The 26,185-nt window shown below is 53.4% G+C and overlaps 5 protein-coding genes across 5 annotated transcripts; 2 read left to right on the forward strand and 3 right to left on the reverse strand.

Moving 5' to 3' along the window:
• Positions 1–6,136: 6,136 nt before the first annotated feature.
• HD553DRAFT_342548 (uncharacterized protein) lies at positions 6,137–7,754 on the forward strand (the record flags this gene model as incomplete). Its single annotated transcript, XM_046182763.1, has 6 exons — positions 6,137–6,198; positions 6,293–6,424; positions 6,495–6,587; positions 6,675–6,776; positions 6,861–6,953; positions 7,034–7,754. The coding sequence occupies 6 exons, from the start codon at positions 6,137–6,139 to the stop codon at positions 7,752–7,754; spliced, it is 1,203 nt and encodes a 400-aa protein (XP_046036295.1).
• A 322-nt stretch (positions 7,755–8,076) lies between these two features.
• Positions 8,077–10,307, reverse strand: HD553DRAFT_342549 (uncharacterized protein; the record flags this gene model as incomplete). The annotated part of the gene is made up of 4 exons (XM_046182764.1): positions 8,077–8,085; positions 8,190–8,433; positions 8,522–10,181; positions 10,250–10,307. 4 exons carry the CDS (start codon positions 10,305–10,307, stop codon positions 8,077–8,079), a joined length of 1,971 nt encoding a protein of 656 aa, XP_046036296.1.
• A 2,286-nt stretch (positions 10,308–12,593) lies between these two features.
• HD553DRAFT_312222 (chalcone synthase C) lies at positions 12,594–15,430 on the reverse strand. Its single transcript, XM_046180069.1, has 7 exons — positions 15,197–15,430; positions 14,859–15,073; positions 14,335–14,365; positions 14,148–14,230; positions 13,859–14,080; positions 13,695–13,789; positions 12,594–13,623 (listed from the first exon to the last, which is right to left on the reverse strand). Exons 1-7 carry the CDS (start codon positions 15,301–15,303, stop codon positions 12,760–12,762), a joined length of 1,617 nt encoding a protein of 538 aa, XP_046036297.1. The 5' UTR covers positions 15,304–15,430; the 3' UTR covers positions 12,594–12,759.
• A 2,268-nt stretch (positions 15,431–17,698) lies between these two features.
• Positions 17,699–19,345, forward strand: HD553DRAFT_324277 (uncharacterized protein; the record flags this gene model as incomplete). The annotated part of the gene is made up of 6 exons (XM_046181467.1): positions 17,699–17,834; positions 17,893–18,011; positions 18,084–18,476; positions 18,547–18,956; positions 19,061–19,088; positions 19,217–19,345. 6 exons carry the CDS (start codon positions 17,699–17,701, stop codon positions 19,343–19,345), a joined length of 1,215 nt encoding a protein of 404 aa, XP_046036298.1.
• A 1,849-nt stretch (positions 19,346–21,194) lies between these two features.
• HD553DRAFT_285015 (uncharacterized protein) lies at positions 21,195–21,636 on the reverse strand (the record flags this gene model as incomplete). The annotated part of the gene is made up of 2 exons (XM_046178216.1): positions 21,420–21,636; positions 21,195–21,347 (listed from the first exon to the last, which is right to left on the reverse strand). Coding segments are annotated over exons 1-2 (249 nt in total), but the record flags the coding sequence as incomplete, so codon positions are not given.
• Positions 21,637–26,185: the final 4,549 nt, after the last annotated feature.

A 26,185-nucleotide genomic window follows, 5' to 3' on the forward strand; every position in this document is an offset into this window, starting at 1 on the left:
AAGATCCGAATTCGGTTTAAACGGAACCGAAAGTGACTTCAATAAGCCATAAGGCTTGTGTCGATTGGTACGATCTCGCTGGCACACCTCGCAAGATGCGACGTAAACCTTCACGAAGCTGCTCAAATCGTTCCAGTAGTAATCCCTTGAGATAAGTTCGATAGTTTGTTCTCTCCCGGGATGTCCAGCCAGCGAAGCATCGTGTCGTGCCTTTAGTACCAAGAGCTTGATCTCCTCGCAGTCAGGGACGTAGATAGCGTCCTTGTACTTGAGGATACCGTTCTTGGTCCAGGTCCAGATTTGCTCGTCTGAAGCGGTTTCGCTTCCGGTAACCAGATCTGTTTCGTCCTGTTTCCAGATTGCTCTGAATGCCGTGGAAGCGAATTCATCAGTCAGCGCGATTGTCTTTACCTTGCTGATGATGCGGTCGATGATATCTCCATCTCCCCCTTTTTCTGGATTCGCTTCCATCTCGCGGATATACTCGTTCATCGCAGCCATATCCTGTTCTTCAGCTCTTCGGTAGAGTTCCGATTCTCTAATGCTGTTGAGCCACAATGTTTTGGGCAAGAGCGTGGTGAAGTTGGGCTGATTGTGTTCGAAAGAATTAATACCTCCCCTACCTGGGTGGTAATCCGGTCGGCGTGTAAGCGAATCCGGTTTACCTCCCTTGGTTCCGGGTCGGTACCGGATTGAGAAGTTGAAATCCGCCAAAGTTTCAGCCCATCGAATCTGTCGACGATTAAGCTGCTTGTTGGTCGCAAAATATTCAAGGTTCTTGTGGTCGGTGAGGATTTCGATCGGTTTCGCCATCCCAAGCAGAATCGGCTTCCAGTGATTGAATCCTTCAACGATCGCAAGTAACTCTTTGTCGTGGACCGTATAGTTGATTTCTGCAGGGTTCAACTTCCTTGAAAAGAACCCCACCGGGTGCAACTGTTCATCCTTGTAGCGCTGGCTAAGGACGGCAGCGATGGCGTAGTCCGAGGCATCCGTTTCAAGATAGCAAGTTTCGTCCGAATCCGCTTGAATTAAAACGGGTTCGCTTGCGAAGGACGAAAGTAGTGTAGCAAACGCGCCATCCTGCTTCTCGTCCCAGATCCACGGCTCGGACTTCTTGGTTAACTTCACAAGCGGAAGTGTTAACCCAGCGTATCCTTTGATAAATCGTCGGTAATAGTTGGTAAATCCAAGAAATCGTTGAATTTCTTTGATACACGTCGGTTTGGGCCAAGTTCGGATGCACTCCAATTTGTCTTGAGCCATAGCGATTTGCCCATCCTTGATGATGTAGCCGAGGAACTCGATAGAAGACTTGAAGAACTCGCATTTCTTCGGCTTCAAATAAAGCGAAAAGGCGCGGATCCGGTTAAAAACCTCCTTGATGAGCCGAATGTGTTCCTCCCTCGTTTCCGTATACACCAGAATATCGTCAATGTATACGGTAACACCCTGATCCAGTAGGGGGTTGAACACATCGTTCATGAAGAACTGGAAACTGGCTCCTGCGTTGGTCATACCTTCTCGCATGACTCGAGACTTGAATGACCCGTAGCGAGTTAGGATTGTCGTCCAATCCTCGTCCTCTTCTCGCATTCGAAGTAACTGGTATGAAGTTGGCATATCGAATTTGGAGAAGAAGCGAGCTCTGCTAACTCGTTCTAAGGTGGTATTGATCTTCGGAAGCGGATACGCGTTCTTCTTTGTAGCATTGTTCAATGCTCGGAAATCGGTAACCATCCTGAATTCTCCAGGAGTCTTCTTTGGTACGAGGAAGACCGGGGAACCGAACCAATGCGAACTCGGTTCAATGTGCCCAATCCGCCTCGATTCGTCTATCCAATTCTTGAGCCACTTGTCTGCCGCAGCAGAGAGCGGGTAAGGCTTAAGTCGTTTCAACTCCACGTTTGGTAGAAGTTCCACAACGTGATCGTACGACCTGTGGGGAGGAAGGCTGGTGTAATCGCTCTTCCTGAATACGTCTAAGTAATCATGAAACTCAACTGGAATCACTTGACGCATCTCTTCCGATGCGATGTCGTAATCCTCTTCGTCGTCGTGTTCCAGACCCAATTCCCGTAGCGCTCGAGGATCGACATCTGTGTCGACAACTTCCGGGTCTTGTCTTCGGAGGAACCGGTTTCGCTCCAAATATTCCAGATTCGTTCCCTTGAGAGGCGAATCCGGCTTGATCAAACTGATCTCGCAAGTGTCCCAATCCGTGATGGTACGAAGACCCTTGACGAATGGGACTCCCAGGATGATATCCGGGGCCGCAATTTCCGCAATGTCGAAGTCGAGGGAGTAGGGACCAATATGTCCACCGACATAGAAAATCAGACTCACGTAATGAGTGATCTCTCCTCGCTGATTCGGGTTAGGTTGGTTATCAACCAACCGGAGTCGCTTCGGCTGATCATAAGGGATCGCCTCAACGTGTTGGAGTACCCCCGCAGAGGGACGAATGAAATTACAGCTGGCTCCACTGTCGATCAGGGCATCGGTCGTGAAAGAAGATGCTCCTGCATGGAAGTCCATCGTAATCAGAGGGTCTTGCCCCTGGAAGCGAAACTTGATCCATTCGGTTCGATTCGCTTTGTTCGCCCAGGTGGGAGCCGGAACTGCTTCGATTGTCGCATTTCTAGCTCGTTCGACATTAGGAGTACTTCCTCCATTCCTGCCGGCAAGAACAGGACAGGCTGAAGCGTAGTGTCCGGCCTTCCCGCAATAAGTACAAAGGTCGAGGTCGCGGCGCCTCTTCCTTTCTTCATCGGTAATAGGACCTTTCTGGTAAGGAGTCGAACCTCTGGGTTTGACGACCTCCTTTTCATAGGTTTTGGTCCGTTCGGTGACAACTCGCTCGGATCGAACCGGATTCGGTTCCTTCCTGCTATCCTTGCGAGCGTTCCGCTTCTCGTCCTCTCGGTTGAGAACCCCATCATCGTGAAGCCTATTGTCCGCGTCGACGGCCTCATTCCTGAACTCGTTGAAGTCTGCGAACTCCATCCGTTTGTTCAGGATACCGAGACGTTCCACCACCTTGGCCTTCAGTCCTTTCTTTGCTGCAGCGATAAGAGCTTCATCGTTAAAGCCACACAAGGGACTGTACTGGGTGAATTCGGAGAAGTACGACGAAGCGGATCCGGTTTGAACCAACTTGTCTAAAGCGGCTTGGGCTGCAGCTTTCTCGTTGGAGCCCCCGAAGTTATGCTTCAAGAACCTCTTGAAAGCATCGTAGTCGTGTAAGAAAAGGGGTTGGTCCGCTTCATCCAATTGGAGATAAGACGAAACCGTTTTAAAAGCTCGTCCTCCAAGAAATCCGATAGCGAAATCGATCTTGGATCCTCCAGTGGGGTAGCGTCCAGGTAATTGTCGGAAGACCATGTTGAGTTTAACGATGAATTCGTCTAACTCCTTGGCGTCTCCCTTGAACGTGGGTGGATCAGCCGGTTTCGGTTCCTTGGTTCGTTTGGCAAGCAGATCCGCTTCGTTCTCCCGAAGGGGAACGTCCCTCATAGGAGTATAGGGATCCCTGGACCGAGCTACCGAAGGCCGGTGAAATTCTCTAGGGTCGATAGTAGTTCCCGCTAGAGATGGAGGGTTGGATGGGTAGATGTTGAACTGCCTTCGAGGAAGGGGAGCCGGAATCTCTTCTCGTGTAGCGAGTTCGTCTCTTTGTTTCCTGATCGTCTGCATGAGTTCCAGGATTTGTTCTTCGAGACGACCAATACGTTCGGAGTCCGTTTCCCTAGGAGCCGGATTCGTTTCGATTGAGCCGGTCCTGGCTCGAGAGAACCGCTGTTCTTCCTCGGGGGGCAGGTCGTGGTTTTCGGAATAGACTGACATTGTCCTAACCAGGTGCGATAAAGAAGTTCCGATATGCTGTTACGGCGGAAGTCGCTAATGGGCGATAGGTCCTAAGTCGTAAGGCGTAGGGTGCTTAAGGTCGATCGCAGGTAGTCGGGAGAATGTCGCAAGTTCGCTTAGATGAAGCGGGTTCGGGTGCGGGATACGAATCCAGAGATGTATGGATAAGGAAGGTGATCACTCGGTGTGAGGTACCAGATTCGGTCTAAGGTAAAACGATGAAGCGTAGATACTTAGCGACGTCCTTGAGTTGTAACCTCTCCGCAACACGTCTTGAAGATGTTGTAACAAGTCAGATAGGCGTGTATTGAATGTGATATCGGAACTTGACCTCTAACTATTACAGAGCGTCCTCTATCGAATTCGGTCAAGTTCCTCTAGCTATTTATACGGAGACGAGTACGTAGACGGGCTGGCAAACACTGAAAAGACCCAAGAGAAAAGAATGTCGAAAGATGGCGAAACTGGGAGAACGAGATGGCGAACAGACGAATCCTGTCGAGAGCAGCCGGATTCGGTAGAGGAGGCGAGTTTGAGTTCTCATTTGTCCCTAGGTACGTCGAGTAAGGTTGTCGAGGTCCTGAGTAGAGTGTCGTGTACCTCGAGGTCCCTGTACCTGTTTGTGATATGTGTCGGGAAGGTTTGTTGTTTCGGTGAATGGTGAAGGCGAATGGTAGGGGCGACCGAATCTGTTCCGAGGGAATCGGATTCGCCTCGTCGAGCCGGACTTAGGTGTATGCTGATGTCCGTAGATCGAGCCTATGTGTCGGTAGTCGACTCACGTGATGATCCCGTAACACGTGCCACCGAGCAGTTCCGTGCCGTCAACACCGAGCCATTCCGGATTCACACCGAGCCGTTCCGGAACGCCCATGCCACCGAAACCGGGCAGTCATCTCCCCCCGATACCGAGGTCGACCATTTCTTCTGTGGAGGGTACAAGCGATGGAGGGTTGGGCGGAAGAGGACCTACGGACATGTACAGGTAAGATCAGACCCATCCCTCATCACTTCATCTCACTAACATCCCTCATCACAGACGAACAGTGGGACGGAACATGGGTAGAGCTGTTCTGACTCGAGCCGATCTTTTAGGTCAATCGGGAGCGGGAGGGATTCCCTCAGACAGGTATACTGCGTGGGTGTTGGACGTCGAGTCGAGAATCATGCAGGTAAGTGTTATAGCGCGCGTCCTGGAGCCTTCTCGACGCCTAACAGTGAGGATCTTGCAGGTGTTTGAGAACAATCCACCCCCGCTTGACGATTGATCTGCCTTATGTACCGTACAACATTGACGATCATGATACCAATTATGCTATTCGAATTCGAATAAGCGACTGGGAACGAGCCCGTTGAAAGGTCGGTAACGCTGTTGCTCCCTTTCGCGCTTCTGGTCGGCACTCTGTCAGTGTGCGTAGCGTCGCGTCCTCGGCCACGTTCTGGAAGACGTTGCCGGTATCCTTCCGCACAAGCCACTTGGCTACCTTTTCGTGAGGGGATTTGGGTTCATGTAGTCCGGTTTTACACGGACGAGCAGGCTCATGTTCTTCTCGGCCAATTGAGCGACAGTAGATCGTTCTTGCGATCCGCCGGTCCGTCTTCATGATCAACCTGCCACCATCCAAGACCGTTGTCGCCAGTCCAGTATTATTGTTTGTTGATGTTGTTCGGGTCAGTCACCTTCGGCCGGTGGCTGTGGCTGGCGCGCTTCCGAACCCAAGGCCCGATCCCCGGCTTCCGAAATGTAAACAAACAAACAACAAACACTCCGGACGACAGGCGGGACACCGAGGTCGAGTGTCATGACGTACAGCGTACAGCGACACCACTCCTGCAGAACAGGGGCGAGAACGCATGATCTCGGTCTTCGGTCATCCCTTCCTCGCTCTCTCTTTCCCCGTAACTTGTGGGCGGGCAGGGGGCCGTCGATGCGCTTTCTGCGAGCCGAGAATAGGGTCACGACGTGCGCCCATGCGAGTCGCTGGGATCACTCGATTTCCTGAAAATGTATATAACATCTCGACGAGGTCGGACCAAGGAGGAATGACCACCGCCTATCGCCTGTCGTTTCCTTCCCTTGTTCAACCTCAATAATTCCATACGACCACGATCTTACTACAGCTCTAGCAGCTCTTCAGCTAGACATCACCTTCGTTTTCACTACAACCTACACCTTCATTCCAGGCTCAAACACTCCGCGTTACGCCTTTCTGTCATCAAGGACTCGTCAACACCTTAATAGAAGTCAATCGATAATCTCTGCATCCACATGAAGTTCTCCATCGCTCTCTTGTCCGCCTTGGCCGTCACCGCCAACGCCCGATCCATCTCGTACGTCCAGGTTCTATCTTCGTCGCTCGGCCTCCTGGTCAGATCGCTAACCATATCCATTTCAATTTGCCTGCAATCTCCCTGCTTTGACCAGTAGCAAACGACAGACGTCTACCTACTCCAAGTGTGCTACCAACGCTGACTGCACCGCCCCGGAAGTCTGTTTCACGTACATCGAGTACGACCCGAATTTCATCAACCCAAACGTCTCGTTGTGTCAGATCAGGTGAGTTTCGATTTCAGAACCGCCCAAGGGAAACGCAAGGCTGACCATGGGAAAATTGCGTACTTGGTAGGGGCGTCGCTGGCAACACCTGTAACGTCGACTCGGACTGTATCCCTACCGAGGAATGCACCACCTTCGGCAGGAACCGAGCCTGTGCTCCCAAGTAAGTGCGAATTTCGGCTTGAGGTTCCTGTTTACCACTTTGCGGAATGCTGACCTTGCCTGTCTACCTGATTTGCGACTGCGATAGGAGGGTGATCAAGGAGCTGGATGCGTGCACGACCTCGGACCAGTGTCTCCCCACTCAGACATGTGTGCATTACGACAACACCTTCAGGGCTTGTATCAGCAAGTGAGTTCCTTCAGCGGCGGTATATGAGACGCAATTGTAGTCGGTGAATCTGACATCTATACTCGGTCTCACTTTACGTTGCAGCTTCAACGCTTCGGCTTCCATTGGAGACAGCTGCACGGCCAACTCGAGCTGTCCTTACTCGGCCGATTGTACCGAAGGAAAGTGTACCGCCAAGTGAGTACAAGGTTCTTCTTCGACAAGATGCCAATACCGAGCGTTCATTGATATGATGTTGACGAAAATTCGTCTCTTAGCGGCCGAGGTGAAGTGCCTCCCGATTACTTTGGGTTGCCTTACCCTGTCAACGCGACGGCAACCACCTTGCCCGTCTCTACGGCTACGGCTACCGAAACTGCTAGTATCACCGCCAATGCTACCTCGGTCGCCACTTCGACTGCCACTTCTAGCGTTGCTGCGTCGAGCTTTATGACTAGCAGTGCTGCCCAGTCCACACAGGCCGAATCCACCAAGGAGGCCGCCAGCCAAGGAGTTCCTTCTACCTCCGTCGTTTCGGCTCCTGTCGTCCAGTCGACCACCTCGGAGCACGCCTCGCCTGCCACCTCCAAGGCCGCCGAACCTGTCAGCTCGAAGCCCGCCACTACCGAGACCCAAGCTCCCGGATCTTCCGCCGCTCCCGCCGCTTCGAGCGCTGTCGTTGTCGCCCCGGTCCCCGTTCAAGAGACCCACGCCCAACCTCAGGCCACTACCACTCACCCTGCTCCTGCTCCTGCTGGCTCCACCTCGGCTGGCCCTCAACCCAGCGCCGTCACTATTCCCGACGCCCAGGCCGCTGCCCCTGTTCCCGCTCCTGCCCCTGTCTGCCCTCCGGTCATCGACCTGTCCGAGGTCTTGCATTACTTGAAGGACATCAAGAAGGAACTCGAAGGAGTCAAGGCGGATCTCGCCGCTACCAAGTCCGAGTTGGATTGCGTCAAGACCGGACTGTTGGACGTCAAGAAGGTTATCAAGGCTTAGGTCTGCTTGTGACATGGTTATACGGACAATAACGGACAATTGTGAATGTGCTGTATCAACGCAAGGAGGAGGAAGATCTCGATTGCTGTGCGATGCGATGCATATGACAAGTTTCCAGGTCATCTCGAAATCACTCACATTCGATAGGCGATCACGCCGTGTAATATCGCGGATGGTAACCATACTAGAATCCGATCCGAAAGGGTCTGAGCCCTAATATTTACAAGACTGACGAGATGGTATTCTGCTAATTGGTACCGGTTACAAGAGCCATTCTGCCGTGCGTCCTGATCGAACCCGTTATGCGGGTGATTCGACATCCTCACTCGACCTGGTTGGCGCAGCCGAGAAGTTAAGACAAGGCAAGCCGGAAAGAAGGTTGACCGTCAGCATCGCAAATAGTTGACAAGGGAGATGGCGGGACCTCCAGCTCACATCGTCTAACTTTCTCCTCTTGCTTCCACTCTCAGATTGCAACGCTGCTCGCGCCTTTCCTTTTGCTTTCCCGCTCGGACTGGCCTTGAGGCTGCTCTTTCCCGGACTGACGGAACCTGCCTGAGCGCCATCACCACTGACTTCGTCCTCATCATCTTCGAAATCGTCGGCCCGGACGGGAAAGTAGACGAATTGCCATTCTTCCGCTTGATCTTCGTCTAATCCGAGACTCAGCATCTTCTCCCTAATAAAGCAAAAAGGAAGTCCGTCAAATAACAAACACGTCAGTGATCCGGAACAGGGTGATCAAGAGGGACCCAGACTAGACTTACATCCCGATGATCTCGCTGACGCTCCACATGACCCTCCTCCAGACCGCTCCCAGCTCCCCATCCTCCCTGAACCTGCTAAGTTTCCTCTTTCCCGAGCCGTTTCGAGCCGAAGGAGGCGTATCCTTGCCTTTCCCTTTCGGACTTTCCACCTTGACGACAACGTCGACGACCGGTTGCGAGAGGTGAAGCGCGTACCGATATTCTTGGTACCGGTTGTACATCCTCAGTAGGCGCATGAGGAGGGGCCGGTTAGGCGGGTCCGGATGAGCGGGTCGAGAGCGCTTCGAATTTGTGTCGCTAGGCTTTCCTGTATCAGATTCATCTCCATCGCTATCACTCTCATTGTCGCTATCACCATCCTGGTCTGAGGAAGACGAACTGGAAGACCCAGAAGAGAACGATCGTTCTCTTCCGGCCGTGACGGTTCGGGGAAGCCAAGGCTGAGCGCGGGTCAACAATGGAGCCAGGTCTTCCCCCGGGATCCGTTCGATCTGGATGAGGAGCCGCTTGAACGTCTCTTCGATCTCGGTCGAGTACTTCAAGTTCGTGTCTTGTCCATCTTCACCCCCGAACTCATCTTCGTCGGGATCATAACCCCCAACCTGCAACCCCGACTTCCTCGCGTTCTCCTCTACCCTTCCCGAATCGTGCAGCATCTCAACCCTCCTCACCCCCGCTTTCAACCGAATCCACAATCCGACCATTTTTCCGTCCATCTCTGCTTGTTTCGAGACTTCGGGAGGCAAGAGCGCCATTCGCACCAGCTTGGAAGGGAGTCGATGGAAGACATTGAGAAGGTCCGTTAGGTATTTCGCCCGGCGTAAAATTTCGCCTGGAGTGAGGTCCACAACATCTTCTTCTCCAGTTCTTCGGGCAACGTCCGCTCGACCTTGACCAGGCTGCCGTCGGACCTGTCGATCCTTCGTCAGAACGTGTACCAAAGCCGCCTGAGTCTTCTCCAAGAGGTACGGCAAGGCCTCCAAACCCCTAATCTCTTCGCCGATCTGATCTCCTTCTTCCCCTGCTTCAGTGGGTAGAGGGAAGAACATTCCCGCCAGCCCTCGATCTACACTCCGTCCGGTCGCAGAGCTGGACCAAGCCCAAGATCCATGGTGGGGCTCATCGATACGAGATTGACGGAGGACGATCGATCTCCAGTAAATGGCCTTGTCCAGCGCGTGGATGGCCGCGGTGAGCAGATCCATCTCAACCTGATGATCTGCCTTGGACGGACCCGATGCCAACGAGGAGGATGAAGTAGGAACCGGACGTTCCCAAGCTTGTACCCCCGGAGAAGGGTACCAAGCGTCGTATTGATGGTCCAAAATCAACCCAAGAGCGCTCAAGTAGAGCTGGGAGATCGCCGTCATCCCCCTGTCGATCGAGGCTTTCTCTTCCAGTTCGACTTGAGGAGTTGAATGAGAAGCTCTATCGCCGTCGATTTGGGCTGATTCGAGGTCTTCAAGATGAACCAAGACCTGGTTGATTCGTTCTTCGATGGCAATCAGATGATGCAAGAGTTCGGGTTCGGTAATCGCCCGGGAATCTCCGCGTTGTTCTCGATCGTGTCCAGGCAAGGGAGCGTTCAAGAGGTCTTCGAGCGGAGTTCTAGGTTTGAGGTGAGCGATCTTTGAGAAGAGCCACGATAGTCCAGGAATGCCTGAAGCCGTAAAAGCAGGAGTCAACTTCGGTTCAAGCATCGGAAGAGAAGGTAGAACGGGGACCGACCGTGGATGATCCCGCTTCGAGCTCGGAGTCGTTGGGTGAGAAGCGTTGCATGGGTCATGACGAGTTGCTTGCGTGTTTGATGCAAGAAGACTCGAGGTCAACGTGCGATGTCGAGAGCTGGACGAAATAGATGGCGATGCAGTTATGTGATCAAACGAGAGAGTCATTCCGGAATGATGAACAAAAAGACGAATCATCCAACAACAACACGATTCGAACAAAAAGGTCGCGTCATCTCATCTCCCGCGCCACACGTCATCAATCAATCAAGGGGCAAAAGGTGAAACGCGGGAGGGGATCACTACTGGTTGCGATGAATCAGCCTCTCTGTAGTCTACTAGATTCTAACCGTCCAGCAAGAGAAGAGAGAAAAAGTTAAACAAAGCGTCCAGAGTACTCTGATCTAGCGCAAGCAAGTTGGTAAATCTGCTACACGCTGGACATATCGGTTTCCGCTCCGGTTCGACTGTCGGAATTGTAGTCGACACTTCGCGGGAACGTTGAACAAGGCGAGATACGTAGAACGAGACATAGAGACCAGAGACTCATACAACATGTACAAACTACAAACTACAGACCACAGAAACCGAGCGAAAATGCGGAATCAAGTCGAAGAGAAAGGACTTCTTGCACCCGCAGTGACTTGACTTGTGACAACCTTCGTACAATGCCATGCCATACTACTGCTGGCAAGCGAATGCATCAGGTGACGTGGGCCGGTATACACGTGGAGGAACTCGGCCCTCATCGTGAGGGAGATCCTTCGATGATGTGGTATCGTATGGAGAACCAGAGGTATTGCGACATTGGTTCTAAAAAGAATGCTAGCACGCTAATCCCAGTGTGCTTGAAGCAGGAAGATCCATATGTACAAGTATAGCTGTATCTAGCCGGGGAGGGTTTCATGTCCTTTGGATGACTAAAGTATGGACGCTCTCGCCTATGTACAGTATATTCAAGCTACTTTCGTTACCTTTCATGTTACACACCTCTTTCCTCAACATGCGAAACAGGAGTGAGAAGGGCCTGTCGTGCGCATAAATCAATCGAAAAGCAATACATGGATGGCACCTTCAAGTTCTCCTTTAGACAGACAGCAATGCTGCTAAATAAAAACGATGGTCGTAGGGTAGTGGGTCACGCTGGCGTTAAACATGCAGGCAATGCTCAAAAGGCTTTGGTCAACGGTAGATGGTTGGGTTACCCCACTCTCAATTGACCCTACGTCTGATGCTGAATCTCCACCTGACGACATCGACTCCAATTGCGAGTATGCCTGGTGCCAGGATCCCCAGGCTTTCAAGTCGACCATCCGTTTGGCGAGGTCAGCACCGTGCGTGACACCGCCATGCTTTGACGCAAGTCGATGGACTTGTTGATCTTTCTTCTCTAGTTCAGCTTTCAAAGTTTCCCTGCTCATAGACTCAGCATTCCTCACGTGCCCAATCCGACATAGTACTCGTCAGCCCACCACTCTACGCGGTTCAGAGCGCGTAAACCCTGTGCCTTCTCGGCAGGGGATTCTTCCTGGGAGAGTGATCGATTGACAGTCGAATTCTGTTGCTCAAATCGAGCTCGATTGAAGATCTCGTCTTTAGCGGATTATATCGCTCTTGCTGACATGAGGGATTGTTTGCAGCGCCTCGAAAGCCGCCAATTTGTCCGCCAGCTCATCGTTCAATTGTGCTTGGGTAAGACAGCCTGCATTGGCTACGTACCCGACCCTCTCGACGTATTTCTCGGCGGTGGCAGTAAGCTCGAGGTTGGGCATCACGGATGGTTACTGTGATAAGGATGACCTACTAAAAGGTTTAGTGCATGCGAGCCCTTCAAAAGGATCATTGCATGCGGTTATATTTCTGGTTACTACGACAGTATCGTTCCGATGAACGCGCTTCCTTTCATCGAATCGCCAGCATATCTCAGCTTCTTCGAACTTTTGCCTCCTGCTATCCTCACTGTAGCATGCCTCGTCGCGTTGATTGACAAGTATAGCAACGCGATCGACACTGATCACGTCATGAAAGAATTGCAAGATCGATTACAGATAGATCGCTTGTGATTCGCGATATCACGTCGCTGGCGCTGATACGTGTCGTAACATCTTCCACATACTGCATCGTGCTGCTCCCATAACCTCAGACTGCTCAAAAGATGATAGGCAACCTTGACGTAGTCAAATTGAGCAGGATCAATCGCTGATTATATGGTGTCACTTAGACGCCTTACTCGAATGGCTTTTTTTAGGCAAGCCATCGATGGGAAAGCTCAGAGTCAGCCGCCGCCACCTCACGGTATGCCGTCTGATCCAGCTTCGTTGCCTCCCGGCAGCGGGTCACTGATGTCACAGTCTTAATCTGCATTTTGACATTCGTAAAGGATAATACACGTAAGACGTATGCCCTCTAAACCCGATAAAATATAGCCCGAACGATCTTCTTGTACTTCGTTCCCCTGCCCATTTCCGTAACCCATTCGCACAATCCAGACTAATGACCTCGTGCGTATTCTCACGGCACGGTCGTCATCTTCTCTTGCGTTTCCCCAACATTGAGATCTCGACTAAATCCCTCGGGCGCGCTGATGATCCCATTCACTTGTCCGTTGATGACCCCGCCTTCGTGTTTTCCAGGCGCATTCTTGTCCTCGCCGTTGTCGGTGCCATTGGTCGTGACATGTCCGTTGCCGTTGGTGGCTCCATCGACGTGGGCAATCTTGGCAGCCTCGGCCGAGGTATGCGAGACGCCATTCGACTTGCCATTAACAGTGACGAGATCCTTGGCATGGCCATTGGTCGCCGCGATCGAGCGCTTCTTCCCTCCCACCTCCATCGTGGTTTCCCTTTCGTCGTCATCGCTATCCTCGCCCGCGTCTCCCCTCTTCCTCTTGGTTCCAACGGCGGGAGGAGGAGAGACCGGTTCCTTGTCCACCTCGACCTTCATTCCGCCATTCAGCTCGGCTCGTCGTCCCTTCCATCCGGTTCGCCGCAGCAGACACCCCTCGACCGTCACTCCTGGTCCAAAGCTGACTCCGACGCATCCTTCCCTCCCGCCCAGAGCCCTCGAGCGCTCGATCACCGCCCCAATACTGACACTGCTCGTGTTTCCTCGCTTCACGTAGACCTCCCAACTGGCCCGAGTATGATCAGACGATCGCAATTCCAAGGAATGTTCGATCTTGGCTAGGATCGAGGCGCCTCCTGGGTGGATGAGCCAGTCGAGCGAGGATGGTGGGGTCGAAGTAGGTTCTTCCGAGGAGAGAAAGGGGAGCGAAGGGGTCAGGTCCGAGGATCCAGCGGCAGCGACGAGAAGTTTCTTGTACATGTTCGGCACCGCTTTCGACGTCAGCGAGGGTACGCGGGGCGAGATGATGGCCTAGAGCACGTTCAACAGTCAATCTTCGATTTTCGTTGCGTGGTGTGGAATATGTAGAAAGGTAGACTCACCTTCCAACCGTTTTCGTCCACATTGAATCCGAGATCCGGAACGGTATCCGGCAAAGTCTCCGTTAGCGTCTTGATCACCTCAAAGCTGGCCTTTTCTAGAACCTCGCACAAAACGACGTCGGCGTTCAGATATCTCAAAGGCTCAAGACCCGACGGCGACTCACCACCCTCTTGCACCTCTCCTCCACCGACGACCATCGCGCTGGCCCCATCACTAAACAGGCAAACCCCGACGCTCCCCATCTTGCCGGTCGACCTGTCTAGCTCCTCCAGCTCGCTTCGTACGAGGGTGGACGTGACTTCAGTGGCGATGACGAGGATTCGAGCGGGTTTGCTGGAAGGGATCTGAGCGAACGAGTTGGCAAGCCGCAGTGCAGACAAGCCGCCTGTAGGCAAGATCAGACAGATACAGTAAGCATGCCGGTTTCTAGTTCGCTAGTCGCTCGGGCTCACCTGCACAACCGACTCCATGTAACAAGGTCCTATCCACGTCCAACCCCAGCCCCAGGGCCATGAGAACCGCATGATCAAATCCCCTGTTGTACGTGATTGCCGAGAAAGGGGAAGAAGCCGATCGATTGTCAAGATATGTAAGCGTGAGCCTTGACCAATCTGAACTGGGAGACGTAGCGCCACTCACGGGTAAGCACTGGCGGTACAGGTGTTGCACACTGTACAAGTCGGATAGCGACGATATCGATTCGAGGGGAATGGTCGGTTGTCGGGTGGTTGACAGCAGGGAAATTGAAGAATTGGGATAGGACGTTCGTCAGTCGTCAAGCTCGCTCAGACATAGTTGATCCGAACCAACGATGACCAGACTGCCAAACCACGTCGAACTCGACTCCAGAAGCTGGGTCCAGGTTTCTGACCCTACTACCCGTCCCGCAAGCAGTTCGTTCCCAAACCGTGATCTTGATTCCGACCCGTGTCCTCGCAAAGCTCGCTCGCTTGCTTCCTGGTCCAGCTCTGGCTCCTGGGAAGACTCCCTGTTGTGAATTCGAGCTTGTCCTCTCCTCTTCTCCTCTCCTTATCACTTCCCTTACGAGCTCTCCTTCTCTCTCCTCGACCTGAATTCTTCTCGCTCCCGCTCATCCAGACCCAGAGACACTCAAACCAGACAGGAATCACACACGTCCGAATCGTAAACCCTCTCCCACTCACCCAGATGCGTGATATCCTCCCTCTTCCCACCCCAATCCGCCAGAGCCTTCTCCGCCGCCTGTACCGCCAGCTTGACACCTTCCTGCATGAACACCTTGTTGACCTCTTTGATCGTCGGTGCTTGAGGACCGTTGAGCAAGGGAGAAGTCAGGGCGGATACGGAGGGACGGGTGAGAATACGGGTCGAACGGTTGATCTTCAGGGTCTTTTCCAGGCTGTGCGGACGAGGATGAGTGCATGAGGTGGGGTGGTTAGTAAATCGTACTGGTATGTTGGACGTGGAAGAAGAATAGAAGCATAAGGGCTAGAGAACAAATGTGCCGTCGGCGTGGACTTGCCCTTCGCTGGGTTTGGCCCATTTCTTGAAGAACGCCTCGGTACCCTCGACCGTGTTCTGTAGTTCTGGGAATTGGGTCGCGATCCCGAGGATGTGTGATTGTGTCATCGTGCGAGGTAGTGTGTCTATCTATGGTGTTGGCTGTGTCAGGTACTTCGAGAGTGGCGATGTGGGTAGGTGAGAAGGTGGTGGGTGGATGTTATATGGGCTATGGCGCTATGGGCCATGTCTCTTGTGCATCTCGTCATCCATCCCTCGCTCGCTCGCTCGATCGATCCGAGCCGAGCACCCGGGAGATTCATTTACCTCGTACCATCGGATGCAAATTAGCGCAGTCAATCAGCTAGTTACTCCCGATTCCTACGCTTACGTCACCACGTTCCTCGGCTATCCCCCAAACGTCATCACATTCCTGCCCCCGCGCAGTGCCCCTCCCGGCGCCTTGAAATGAAATGATCGACGTGAAACGCAACGAGATCATCACCCCCGTTTGCTTCTTTTTGTTCCTTCTGTACTCGCCCGACAATCTTTCCTTGGCGAGGCCAATGGGGTCCTTTCGATCTCGATTTCGCTACGAATGGCCATCCCTTCAACGTCATCACCCTCGAACGTTGGGAACCTTGCAAAGTGAACGGCGCGATATCCACCTCGAACCCCAGCGCATGCGCTCGCTCCTAAATATCCCGGACGGATCTCAATGTCCGCCGCATTAGCCCTGTCGTACCACTAGTACTATTTCATTTTCTTGATGCGAAAGCAGAACGACCGCCTGCGGCGTACGACCAGTGGCATCGTATTTTCGCAATAACGCAATAGAGGATGGTCTCGATATTGGCATTGACCGGATGCGACTGCCATCCACCTCTCTTTACATGTTCCGTCGAACTCCGCGGCCCACAGCTTGATGTGTAACTGTACACTGCGGGATATTATTATGAACTGTACTACTGGATGATTTCAGCAGCCCATCGACTGGGTAGAACCTGGACAGACCCCCTCAAACCTCATCCAACCGTTGTTACCATAGCAGCCCAGCTGACTCGCGCTCGAACCCGATGACAGAAGGGGGCAGCGCCGTCCCACCAAGAGCCCCCTCTCCGCTAAGACGATACCCTCGATATCACCAACCTCGTCGGATCGTTTCCTTATTGGATTTCGGAAGACGTTCCCCAGACTAAAGACGCCCGCTTGAAAGCCTATCTGGGCTGAGAGGAGGATCACAGCAGTGTCAGGTCTCGGGCGAATCTTCCTCCCATTCCATCATCCGGATCGTCCCGGCCGGGATCGCCGAGATCGGCATACCCCCATGTCGATATCGCAGTTTATACTGTCTCGGTAGCGGCAGAGTAACGGGGTAGTCGTGAGAATGAGGCAGCGGACCTTCCCACGGTCCTCATCGTCTTCGTTGTACAGGTCCCGGGCCTCCTTTTCCTTGAACTTTAGCATCGCTGTTCGAGAAGGCAGAAGTATCCTGGAGAAACAGGCAGAGTTGCCGTTTCAGGGGGAGGGGTCGTAAGGCGGAGCATTCTGGAACGCTTGACTGCATTGATCTGAGTCCGCGGCGGCGGAATATTCATTGGCATAGACGAGCTTTCACTAGGTCCAGACTCCTGGTCTCCCTGAGGTCCGCGGTTGGTGCCGGGACTAGACTGGACATCATCTTCCTCGTCAATGGTGGCAACATCAAGAACCCTGCCTCTAGTCGAGCGGGGGATGGTGAGACTAGACTGAACAACATCTTCCTCCTCCTCGTCGACGGTTATTAGGCTTGCCTGCAAGCCTGGAATAGTATCACACGGGACTAGAAGGTAAGGGTAAGGTAATGGATGTAATAACGGATGTAGTACAACTGGTACTACATTACAGTAACACATAGGGGGTGTTCTAGATATACTCCGTACGGAACTCCCATCGGAGGTCCCTGTAAAAGTACCCGACGCGGGTGTTCGGTACGCGTACCGCGGATGCCATAACAGGATCCCCCCCCTAGGCCGAGATTCCAGATCGGCCAGCGCCGCTCGTGTTTCACGTAGGCGCCTTTGTTCTCTCCTTTCGTTCCTCCCACCGGTAAGCGTTCGTCGCTTACACACGTCTACCTGTTTCACAGGGGTACCCGAATTTCGGGCCCGATGGGGCGCGTCTCGCTGTTGTTCTTTTCTTTGTCCTTGCGCGGACATCCGTATGGACGCATGTCCGACTCGTTGTTCGGGAGGTGTAAACAAAGGAGACCGTCGTTGATGTTGACGTCTGTACCGCTGTTGTTGTACGATACCCTCTCTCCATATGCCCATATCCATAGCAATAGTATTGTTCTAGTTGCTCTCTTTGCTAGTATCGCAATTCTTCTTTTGTTTGGGCCGCCGCAGCAGCAAGGATGTAGGGTATAAAGGGGTTCGCGTTCGCGTTCGCGAGGTGGGGAGTAAGTCGTAGGTGTCCTTCGCTACTACTCACTTTACCCCTCCTACGCTATCTACCCCCCGTCTACCTTTACGCCCTCCTCGATATGCCTGTCACTCCCAAGACTACCAAGAACCACGGCGACAAGCCGTACCAACCTTCGCCTTCGCGGTCGACCGCGAAGCTCGAGCAAGACCGGCGTTGGGGTTTTGTTTACCCCAAAACTCAGTCCGCCGACGAGAGTGAGTGGTGTTTGTTTCGCTGAGTCCGTCGGGGGTAACATATCGGGCTATCTTCTAGAGGAACAAATCCACCAAGAGGAGTTGGGTCGTACCCACTTCAAGGCCGGTAACGCCTTCATCGAGCCTCTTGCGAAGGCGTGGCGGGAAGGGAACGTGGCCTCGTTCGATGGTATGATGGTATGTTCTTTTTCTCTTTTCTATTCCCTCCATCGGGAACACGGTTTACTGACTCCGATTGTGCGTACGCAGGCCAACTTCCGTGGTGGTTGGAAGTGGTGTTGTCTTAACTGCTTCGGTTATGAGGACCGCTTCCACCTCTCCGCCGAACACGACGTCCCCGGGTACACCGACAAGGACGGTAAGGGGTGGTACAACGTCATGGAGTTCAACGGCATGTTCGTCTGCCGCCACCCCGTCCCGGAGGCCGGGAAGTCTACCAGCGGCGGGAGCTCCTGCTACTGTTGCCGCGGGACCAAGTTCAAGTGCGCCCCTTTGCCGTCCGCCTACATGACGGTTTTCGACAAGGACCACGGGGTCGTTACCTGGTACGAGGCAGCGTGCGAGGTCCTGACCATCCCCAATGTCCCTCACGAGGTCGCCATCGCCGTCGGGGACGAGTTGCAGCGGCTCATGAATCGCATGGTAAGTTGTTGTTCCGGTTTGGATCCCCGACGCAGGTACTTCTCGGAACTGATGTTTGTACCTTGCGTAGGTCCTCCCCTTACTCTCCAACAAGACCGATTGCTTGGTGGAGAATCGGTTCATCCCCGCCTGGCAAACGTACCGGGACGCGGAGATCCGGAAGCACAACGAGGAGTGGGCCAAGAGCCACCCCGACGCCGCCTGCAACCCCGATGGGAGCGTCACCATCCCCGAGGCCGACGAGTGGCCTCAAAAGGAACCTTACCGACAGTTCCTCTTCCAGGGCCACGGCGAGGACATCGGGGAGCCCATCCCTGCGGCGCCCACGGAAGGTCCGGCGGGCGCTGCGTACGACGACGACGTTCTCCGAACCCCCACCCCCTCTCCCCCTCCTTCCCCGACTCCCAAACCCGCTTCCGATAAGAAGCAGAAGAAGAAGAAGAAGGAGAAGAAGGTTGTGGATGTCTCGGACGACGACGAGTGAGGGGTTTCCGGGTCTTTTGGAGTTTTGTCGTGTTTGTATTCTCCGGATTGTTTTTACGTCGGGATCTCTTTTCTCTTGTATTTCTGATATACCATAATAGAGTCCCGACTTCATCTCCTTCTCTCTATGTGCGTTTACTCCTCGCGAGGGACTTGTGCGTTTTGCTCCTCGCCAGGGACTTGTGCGTTTGCTCCTCGCCAGGGACTTGTGCGTTTACTCCTCGCGAGGGACTTGTTTCAGGTTGTGTTCTTCATAGTGTTGGCATGGAGTGAACGCGTTCACCAAACGCCTTGCAAACGTCTCGAACGTCTCCAAAAAATCACTGAACGCCAACGCCAAAATGAACGTCTTAGACGTTCGTGGCGTTGGCGTTCGAACGTCTTAGACGTTTGAGGCGTTTGACGTTTGAACGTGATCAAGTTTCATCGAATATCTATACTAGAATACACTACAATTGTCCTTATTGTCCGTACCGATCAATCGTCGTCGTCGTCCTCGTCGTCAGAGTCGTGGTCGATCACCACCACCGGCTCGATCGGTCGAGACGAGCTAGCCGCAGCGTTCGAGCTCGAGGCTGACCTCGAGCCCGCAGGCCGGGGTACCGGTGTAGACGTTTTAGACGTTTGAACGCCAAACGTCTCGACGAACGCCTTGTCGTTGACGACTCCCCTCTTCACCCAGTCACCAACAAGCATAGACTCTCGTACGGTTGATGGATTCAACCGTGTACGTCTGCTTGAGACGAGTAGGCCTGCCTTGGAGAAGACCCGTTCGACGTCGACGGAGGTGGCTATGTAACGAAGTAAAGAAGTTCGAGACGTTCAGACGTTCAAACGTCTAAGATACGCAACTCACCAGGGGTTCCCAACACATCAAACGCCATCTGCTTCAGCCCATTCAACGACGACTGGTGACTCCACCACAGCAGGGCCTGGCCTCGGAACGGTGCGACCGTGATGTCGGTCGCAGATGCGTTGACGAACGTGTCGAACGCGTCCTCTTGACTCTTAGACGCCTGCTGCGTTCCTTGGGCCAGAACCTCATCGAGCTCGTCGTTGATCTGCGATGTGATAGACAAGCGTTGTGTATATCAGTAAGAAGCAAGCAAACGTCTCGAACGTCAAGAGTAGAGTAGATCGAGAGGGACAGACCATCGCGTTGACAACCACCTCGTTGTCGACCTCAGCCACTCGGTAGTGGTCCTTCCACATGTCCTTCCCGATACGCAAGGCCTCGCTGATCCACTCGGCAGGCCACTCCTTGCGACGCATGTATGCGACTCGGTAACCAGGATGGAGGACTGATGAAGTCCAAGACGTTTGGGTAAGCCAACGCGTCCGAACGTCTCAAACGCCTTGATATACAACACAACTTACGGAGTGCGATGCGGTACAAGACGCTCTCGTCCGTCTTGCTGTAGTACTTGTCAAGTACTGCCTGTCCCCTCTTCACCCCGTACTTGACGGCCTTGTTGATCGAGGGGTGATCCCTGATCTGATCGAACTTGGTCGTAAGGGCGTCCATTACGGGGATGACGCCAGCGATCGAGGTGTAGTCGATGTTGACGTCAGTCGAGGTCGAGAACCTCGTCGTGGCAGCACTGACGATCTATTGCATGTTGTTGGCAAATCACAGGTGAAGATTGACGTAAACGTTCGAGACGTTCAGACGTTCAAACGCCATCAAGAAGCACTTACCCCGAGCGCCGGTTTCAACGACGTCAGAAGCTCGAAGTCCGGTCCGTCTAGCTTCTCCTCCTTCTTGATCTCGTTCTTGGGAAGGTTGGAGTAGAGGGAACGGCTGTAGTAGAGGTTGTTAGCCTAGCAAACGTCTCGAACGCGTTCGAACGCCTTACATCACGAGCTTCGCGTCCAAGGCGCCCTTGATGCACGACAACGTCGAGTTCCATCGGGTCTTGACGTCGACGGGAACGTTGTAGGCCTTTGACTCGATCTTCCCGTTCTCGATCAAGTCGGCAGAGACTGCGTCCCAAACTCGTCGGTAAGCCGAACGATGTTTGAGACGTTTCGCCAGGAGACGGAGCTAAAGACGTTCGAACGTGTAAGCCGTTTGAACGTCTCAAACGTCTGGGATACTTCGATCTTACTAACCTTGAATAAGGCGTCTCGGGCCTTCTCCTGCTGACCGACGACGTGCTTGACGTCTTTGACGACTTGCGTCTGACCCTCTTGGGTCTCCGGGACGAGGGGGACGAGGGGGACGTCTAGAGAGTCAAGAACCTCTTGATCGTCTTCCAAGTCTTCGACATCGGGAACGATGTTCCCGTCCTCGTCGAACGGTTCCTCCGGGTAGACGTCTTCGTCGTCGTCGGCCTTCTCCTCCTCCTCTTCATCCCACTTGAGTCCGGTAGCCCCTTCTATGATAGCCTGTAGTAGCATATTTGAGGAAGATCAGTAGACGTTTAGACGTTCGAACGTCTCGAACGCGTTCAAACTTACCCCCGAAATCAAGTTCAAGATATGAGCGAAACATCGGACTCGACCCTTGTCCGAGTAGAATCGCTTCCACTCCTGCTCCCCCACGGCCTCGATCATCGAGTCGTTGACACTGGCGTTGTCGCAGACGATCGAGAGCACCCGGTCCCGAATTCCCCAAGTCTTGACGCACTCGATGAGGTGGTCGCCAAGGTAGAGTCCGGTATGACGTCCGGGCGCTCTGAACGCGTTCGAGACGTTTAGACGTTTAAACGTCAGTTGAAATCAAGCCGATATACAACACCACAGACTCACGCAATGAAGTCGAGCAGTATCGACTGAGGACGCACATCACCGGCGCCCTCTACTTCCGTCCAATGAGCTGTAACACCCATGAACGCATTCCCACCCCGATCGGTCCAACAGTCGGTAGCGAGGTGAAACACACCCTGATGGTGGTGTAGGATTCCTCGCAGGACCTTCTCGTTGATCTCAAAGACCTTGCTGAGGTCTTGAGCGACTTGACGTCGGTTGGGGAGAACCTTCTTCATCGCCGGGAAGGATGCAGTAAACATGTCCGAAAACTGAAGGCGTTTGAGACGTTTAGACGTTCGAACGTCAGTATAAGATTCGGATTTACGGAAGGCAGTCAACTCACCCCGGGCTGTTCGACGACGGAGAAGGAGTGGTTGTTTTGAGCGATCCAGCATACGATCGCATGTCGAGTCTCGGCCTCTCGAGGCTCGACTGTTGGTGCTGGACCGAACAAGGTAGTTTGACGGAAACCACCTAACGTGTGCTTCTGCGGACACGTCTTCGGGTGGTCTGCCAGGCTACTACCAGTCCCTGCGGACTTCGCAGACTTAATCTTTTTATAATTGAGGCAATGGCTAAACAAGGATAGAAGTTTGTGTAAGTCAAGAGGTTCAAGAAGTTCACGTTCAAACGTCTCAAACGTCTTGATCGAAGAATGATAAAACAACTTACCGACAACGCCAGAACCACCAATGATGCTGACCATCCTTACCGTCAGCCTTCTTCTCCGCAGCCGTAGCCAATCGAGGTCGCTCGTAGTTGGCCCGGACGGTGCTGGCTGCACCGTTATCGATGAACAACCCGCACCAAGCGTCGAGATAGGCCTGGTGAGCGGCCTGCGAGGCGTCGTCGGCAGGACGACGTTCTTTAAGCTTAGGAGCTACGTGTAGTAGCGTAGAAGAGAAGTAATCAAAGAGAAGTAAGCGTATGTTTGAAAAGTTAAAAGACGTTCAGACGTTGAGACGTTCGAACGTCTCAAACGCTTACCATTAGTCCCCTTAAGCGTACTCTTACGAGTCGATAGAACCTTAGGGTTCTTCTTCGACTTCTTACTTGGTGTTACTGTTGTTATAAGTGTATAAGCAGACGTTTACGACGTTTGAACTTCATCTCGAAGCACTTACCCTGCGTATCAGGTACCTCCTCGACCAACTCATCGTCATCGGACTCGACCTCGTTCCGTCGACGTTTATTCCCCTTCGTTCGCCATGTCGGAGACCCGTCAGCCTTCTTGGGGGGCTCGTAGGCGTCTTCGCTAGCGTCGGAGAGGGGGGAGGTGTCGTCTCGACGTCGACGTTCTTGTTCGGAAGTTTCACCTTCCGCGTCGACGTTCTCGGCGTCGCTAGCCGGTTTCTCTTGCTCCACGGGCCTCGCTTTAAGCGTGAGCTTGATCCGTGGGGTACGTGGGCTCGACATGCTATGTTTGAGACATTCTAGAACGTTTAACGATGAAACATAGTCGTCGTCTATCGATAAAGTAGATATTGACGATATTCGACTCGACTTCTCGACGTAGGGGGAACGCGCGTCAAAAAAAGTGCTTTCTCACGCGTTTTTTTGCCGTTTTTCGAGACGTATCTTTGCGTGTTTCATGTTACTGACCAGTTATTACAGTAAGATTATAGTAGACGTCTGTAAACTATAGTACGGTCTGGCTGGTGTATCGTAAGCCGTTTGGTGGAGACGTTGGCGTTCAAACGTCTTCACGACTGCCAGAGCAAACGCCAACGCCAAAATGAACGTCTGAGACGTTTGAGGCGTTGGCGTTTGAACGTCTCAGACGTTCGAGACGTTGAAAATAAGGCGTTTGGCGTTGGCGTTCGAGACGTTCGGCCGAACGCGTGCCAACACTAGTTCTTCAGTAGTATGCGTTTACTCCTCGCGAGGGACATGTTTCGTATTGTACTTCTTGTACAGTTACCTTTTGATGGCGTATACTTTGGTGAGTGTATTTCTCGTAGTAACTGTGAAGTCGAGTGTTTGAAAAAGTGAATGGTGATAAAAACATCCCCGCCGGGCCTGCCGTGGGGGTACAACAAAGGATGAGCCAATAACAACACAACCGTACGTCTAATCAGTCGGGGTCCAGAGCAAAGGCTGCTCTCCGTTCTGCCTCGCAAGCTCGGCTTCCCAACCTCCCTCCGGGACGGTCTCGACGGGTTGCACCCGGGCACCAGAGACGTTCATCCGACCGTTGTTCCTACCCTTGAACCAAGCAGGGGCAGGGACCCTCTGGTTGGGGCAGTTGACGGCTACATGCCCGTGTTGGAAACACCGGTAGCAGGGGTCATTCCGCCTCATCCTGCCCGCATCGAGTTCCATGGGAGCAGCGGTGGAAGTGTTGGCGGCGGGGGTAGGAGTCGCAACGGTGGTATTGACCACAACGGGGTTACGGGGAGCGGAGTGGTTACTCGCTTGTCGGTTACCGCCCGAGTTGTAGCGGTTTCCCGAGGACATATGCCTTCTGGCATCCGCCTGATCTTCGTACCGGCGGCATTCCATTTGGAATTCCGCCAAAGTCATTGTTTCTTGGCCCGGCATAGGGACGATGGCGTCTTTGAACGCTTGGTTCAGGTTGGCCCTGAACAGCATCCGGCGAGAGTATTCGCAGACGTTGGGGAGGAGGGCCAAGAGGTCGTTGTACTCGGTGATGTACGTCGCGAGGCTCTTGGTGCCCTGCCTTAAGTGAACTAATTCGGCCTCAGTTGCCGCGATGTTTCGTCCTCCACCATAAGTGGAGATGAGCAGTTGCTCGAACTGCTCCCAGGTAGCCGGCACTCGACCCGTGGAGTACTCCCGGGCCCAATCGGCGGCCTGTCCTTCCATGTACGACTCCGCGTACATCATCTTCAGGCGGTCGGTAACGTAGACGCCCGGTTTGACCTCGAATTCCCGGTTGCATTGGTCCAGGAACCCTCGGACCTTCTCCTTCTTGCTGCCATCGAACTTGTCCGGCGTTCCAAACTTAAACAGTTTGGCCCGGGCCTCGTCCGACGACGACCGCGACTCCCTTGCCCTCGCCAACTCCAGCACCTGGACTTGCATGTTGGCCATCAGTTGAAAGAGGGCATTCAAGTCCGGCGCGGCGGCAACGGGAGCTGGGGTGGCTGCGGGATTGCTCGCAGGAGGGGTTGGTACCACTTGTGGGGGGACCGTTCCCATGTTGTTGGCCGGCGTGGCCTGCGTTTGAGGTTGCTGGTTGGCAAACACCCGCAATTCGTTTGCGGTGGTCTCCGTTCCGGAGTCCGTCGTTTGCAACCACAAAAACCTTCCCTCCCCATCCACCTGCTGGCTTTGTCCATCCTCAGACAGCACAGGCGAGATCCCTGGCGGGATTCCTTGGGGGGTCCCATCGGGACGAAAACACTGGGCGAACGAAGTGTTCATCGCGTAGGGTTTCTAGTCGGGGTGAAATTTGTAGATCCGTTATTCTATTAGGCTTGCCTGCAAGCCTGGAATAGTATCACACGGGACTAGAAGGTAAGGGTAAGGTAATGGATGTAATAACGGATGTAGTACAACTGGTACTACATTACAGTAACACATAGGGGGTGTTCTAGATATACTCCGTACGGAACTCCCATCGGAGGTCCCTGTAAAAGTACCCGACGCGGGTGTTCGGTACGCGTACCGCGGATGCCATAACACGGTACTCTGCAACCTTACAAGCTGCAGTGAACAAAGCCTTCACCTGCTCACACCTAAGCAGGGGTCCATGCTGCCCGCAAGGTCCCGTAATGACTATGAGGGAAGTGATCTGCTCCCAACCGATCTCTTTCTCACTGTCGGGGGAGGTCTTTGGGAGGGAAGTGACGTTTCCGGAAGTGGGGTTTGCGGAGGAGACGTTTGCGGAGGAGACCTGATCCGATTTATGATAGAAAGGAGGGAAAGGTTTGCTTCGCAGAAGATGACAATGACGATGATGATGAAGCTCCAATCGAGGATGAGGTCGAGGTTTTAGCTCCAGTCGAGGATAACATCGAGGCTTTAGCTCGGCCGACCCGAGGTACATGCTTGAGGCGCGCAAACTGCCTCTGTATTTCCTCCTCAACCTCTTGCTGGACACACCTGCAAAGTCCCTCTTCCATCTCGATGTGTTTTGTTCTCTCTCGGCTTCGCCCAGCTCCCATTCAAGCACAGCTTCATCTGTATCATCTCGGCTACAAGAAGAGAGGCTGAAGATGATATAGAGCCGGTTAGTGGCGGAGAAGCCCAGCTCCCATTCAAGCACAGCTTCATCTGTATCATCTCGGCTACAAGAAGAGAGGCTGAAGATGATATAGAGCCGGTTAGTGGCGGAGGAACCGGCTGCGATGAAGGAACCCCTTAAAGAGTGCAAGCATGATCGCGGACGGAGGCATTGACAAGGAATAAAGAGAGATGTATCCGTACAAACGGGTGTGGTCGTGGCGGTCCGAGTGCCGATTATGTCTGCAAGAGAACGGAAAGTTAGCTCTTGCTCTTCCGGTCTGTAA

The sequence above is a fragment of the Filobasidium floriforme genome (assembly GCF_021052385.1).
Source record: "Filobasidium floriforme strain CBS 6241 chromosome Unknown HD553scaffold_12, whole genome shotgun sequence".
NCBI lineage: Eukaryota > Fungi > Basidiomycota > Tremellomycetes > Filobasidiales > Filobasidiaceae > Filobasidium > Filobasidium floriforme.

Coding starts and splice junctions, on each gene's coding strand:
- HD553DRAFT_312222 (XM_046180069.1), bottom strand. CDS start 15,303: ATGACACAATCACACATCCTCGGGATCGCGACCCAATTCCCAGAACTA. Junction 14,366..14,858: donor GGAGGATATCACGCATCTGG/GTGAGTGGGAGA, acceptor CGACTTGTACAG/TGTGCAACACCTGTACCGCC. Junction 13,624..13,694: donor TGGACGAAAACGGTTGGAAG/GTGAGTCTACCT, acceptor AACGTGCTCTAG/GCCATCATCTCGCCCCGCGT.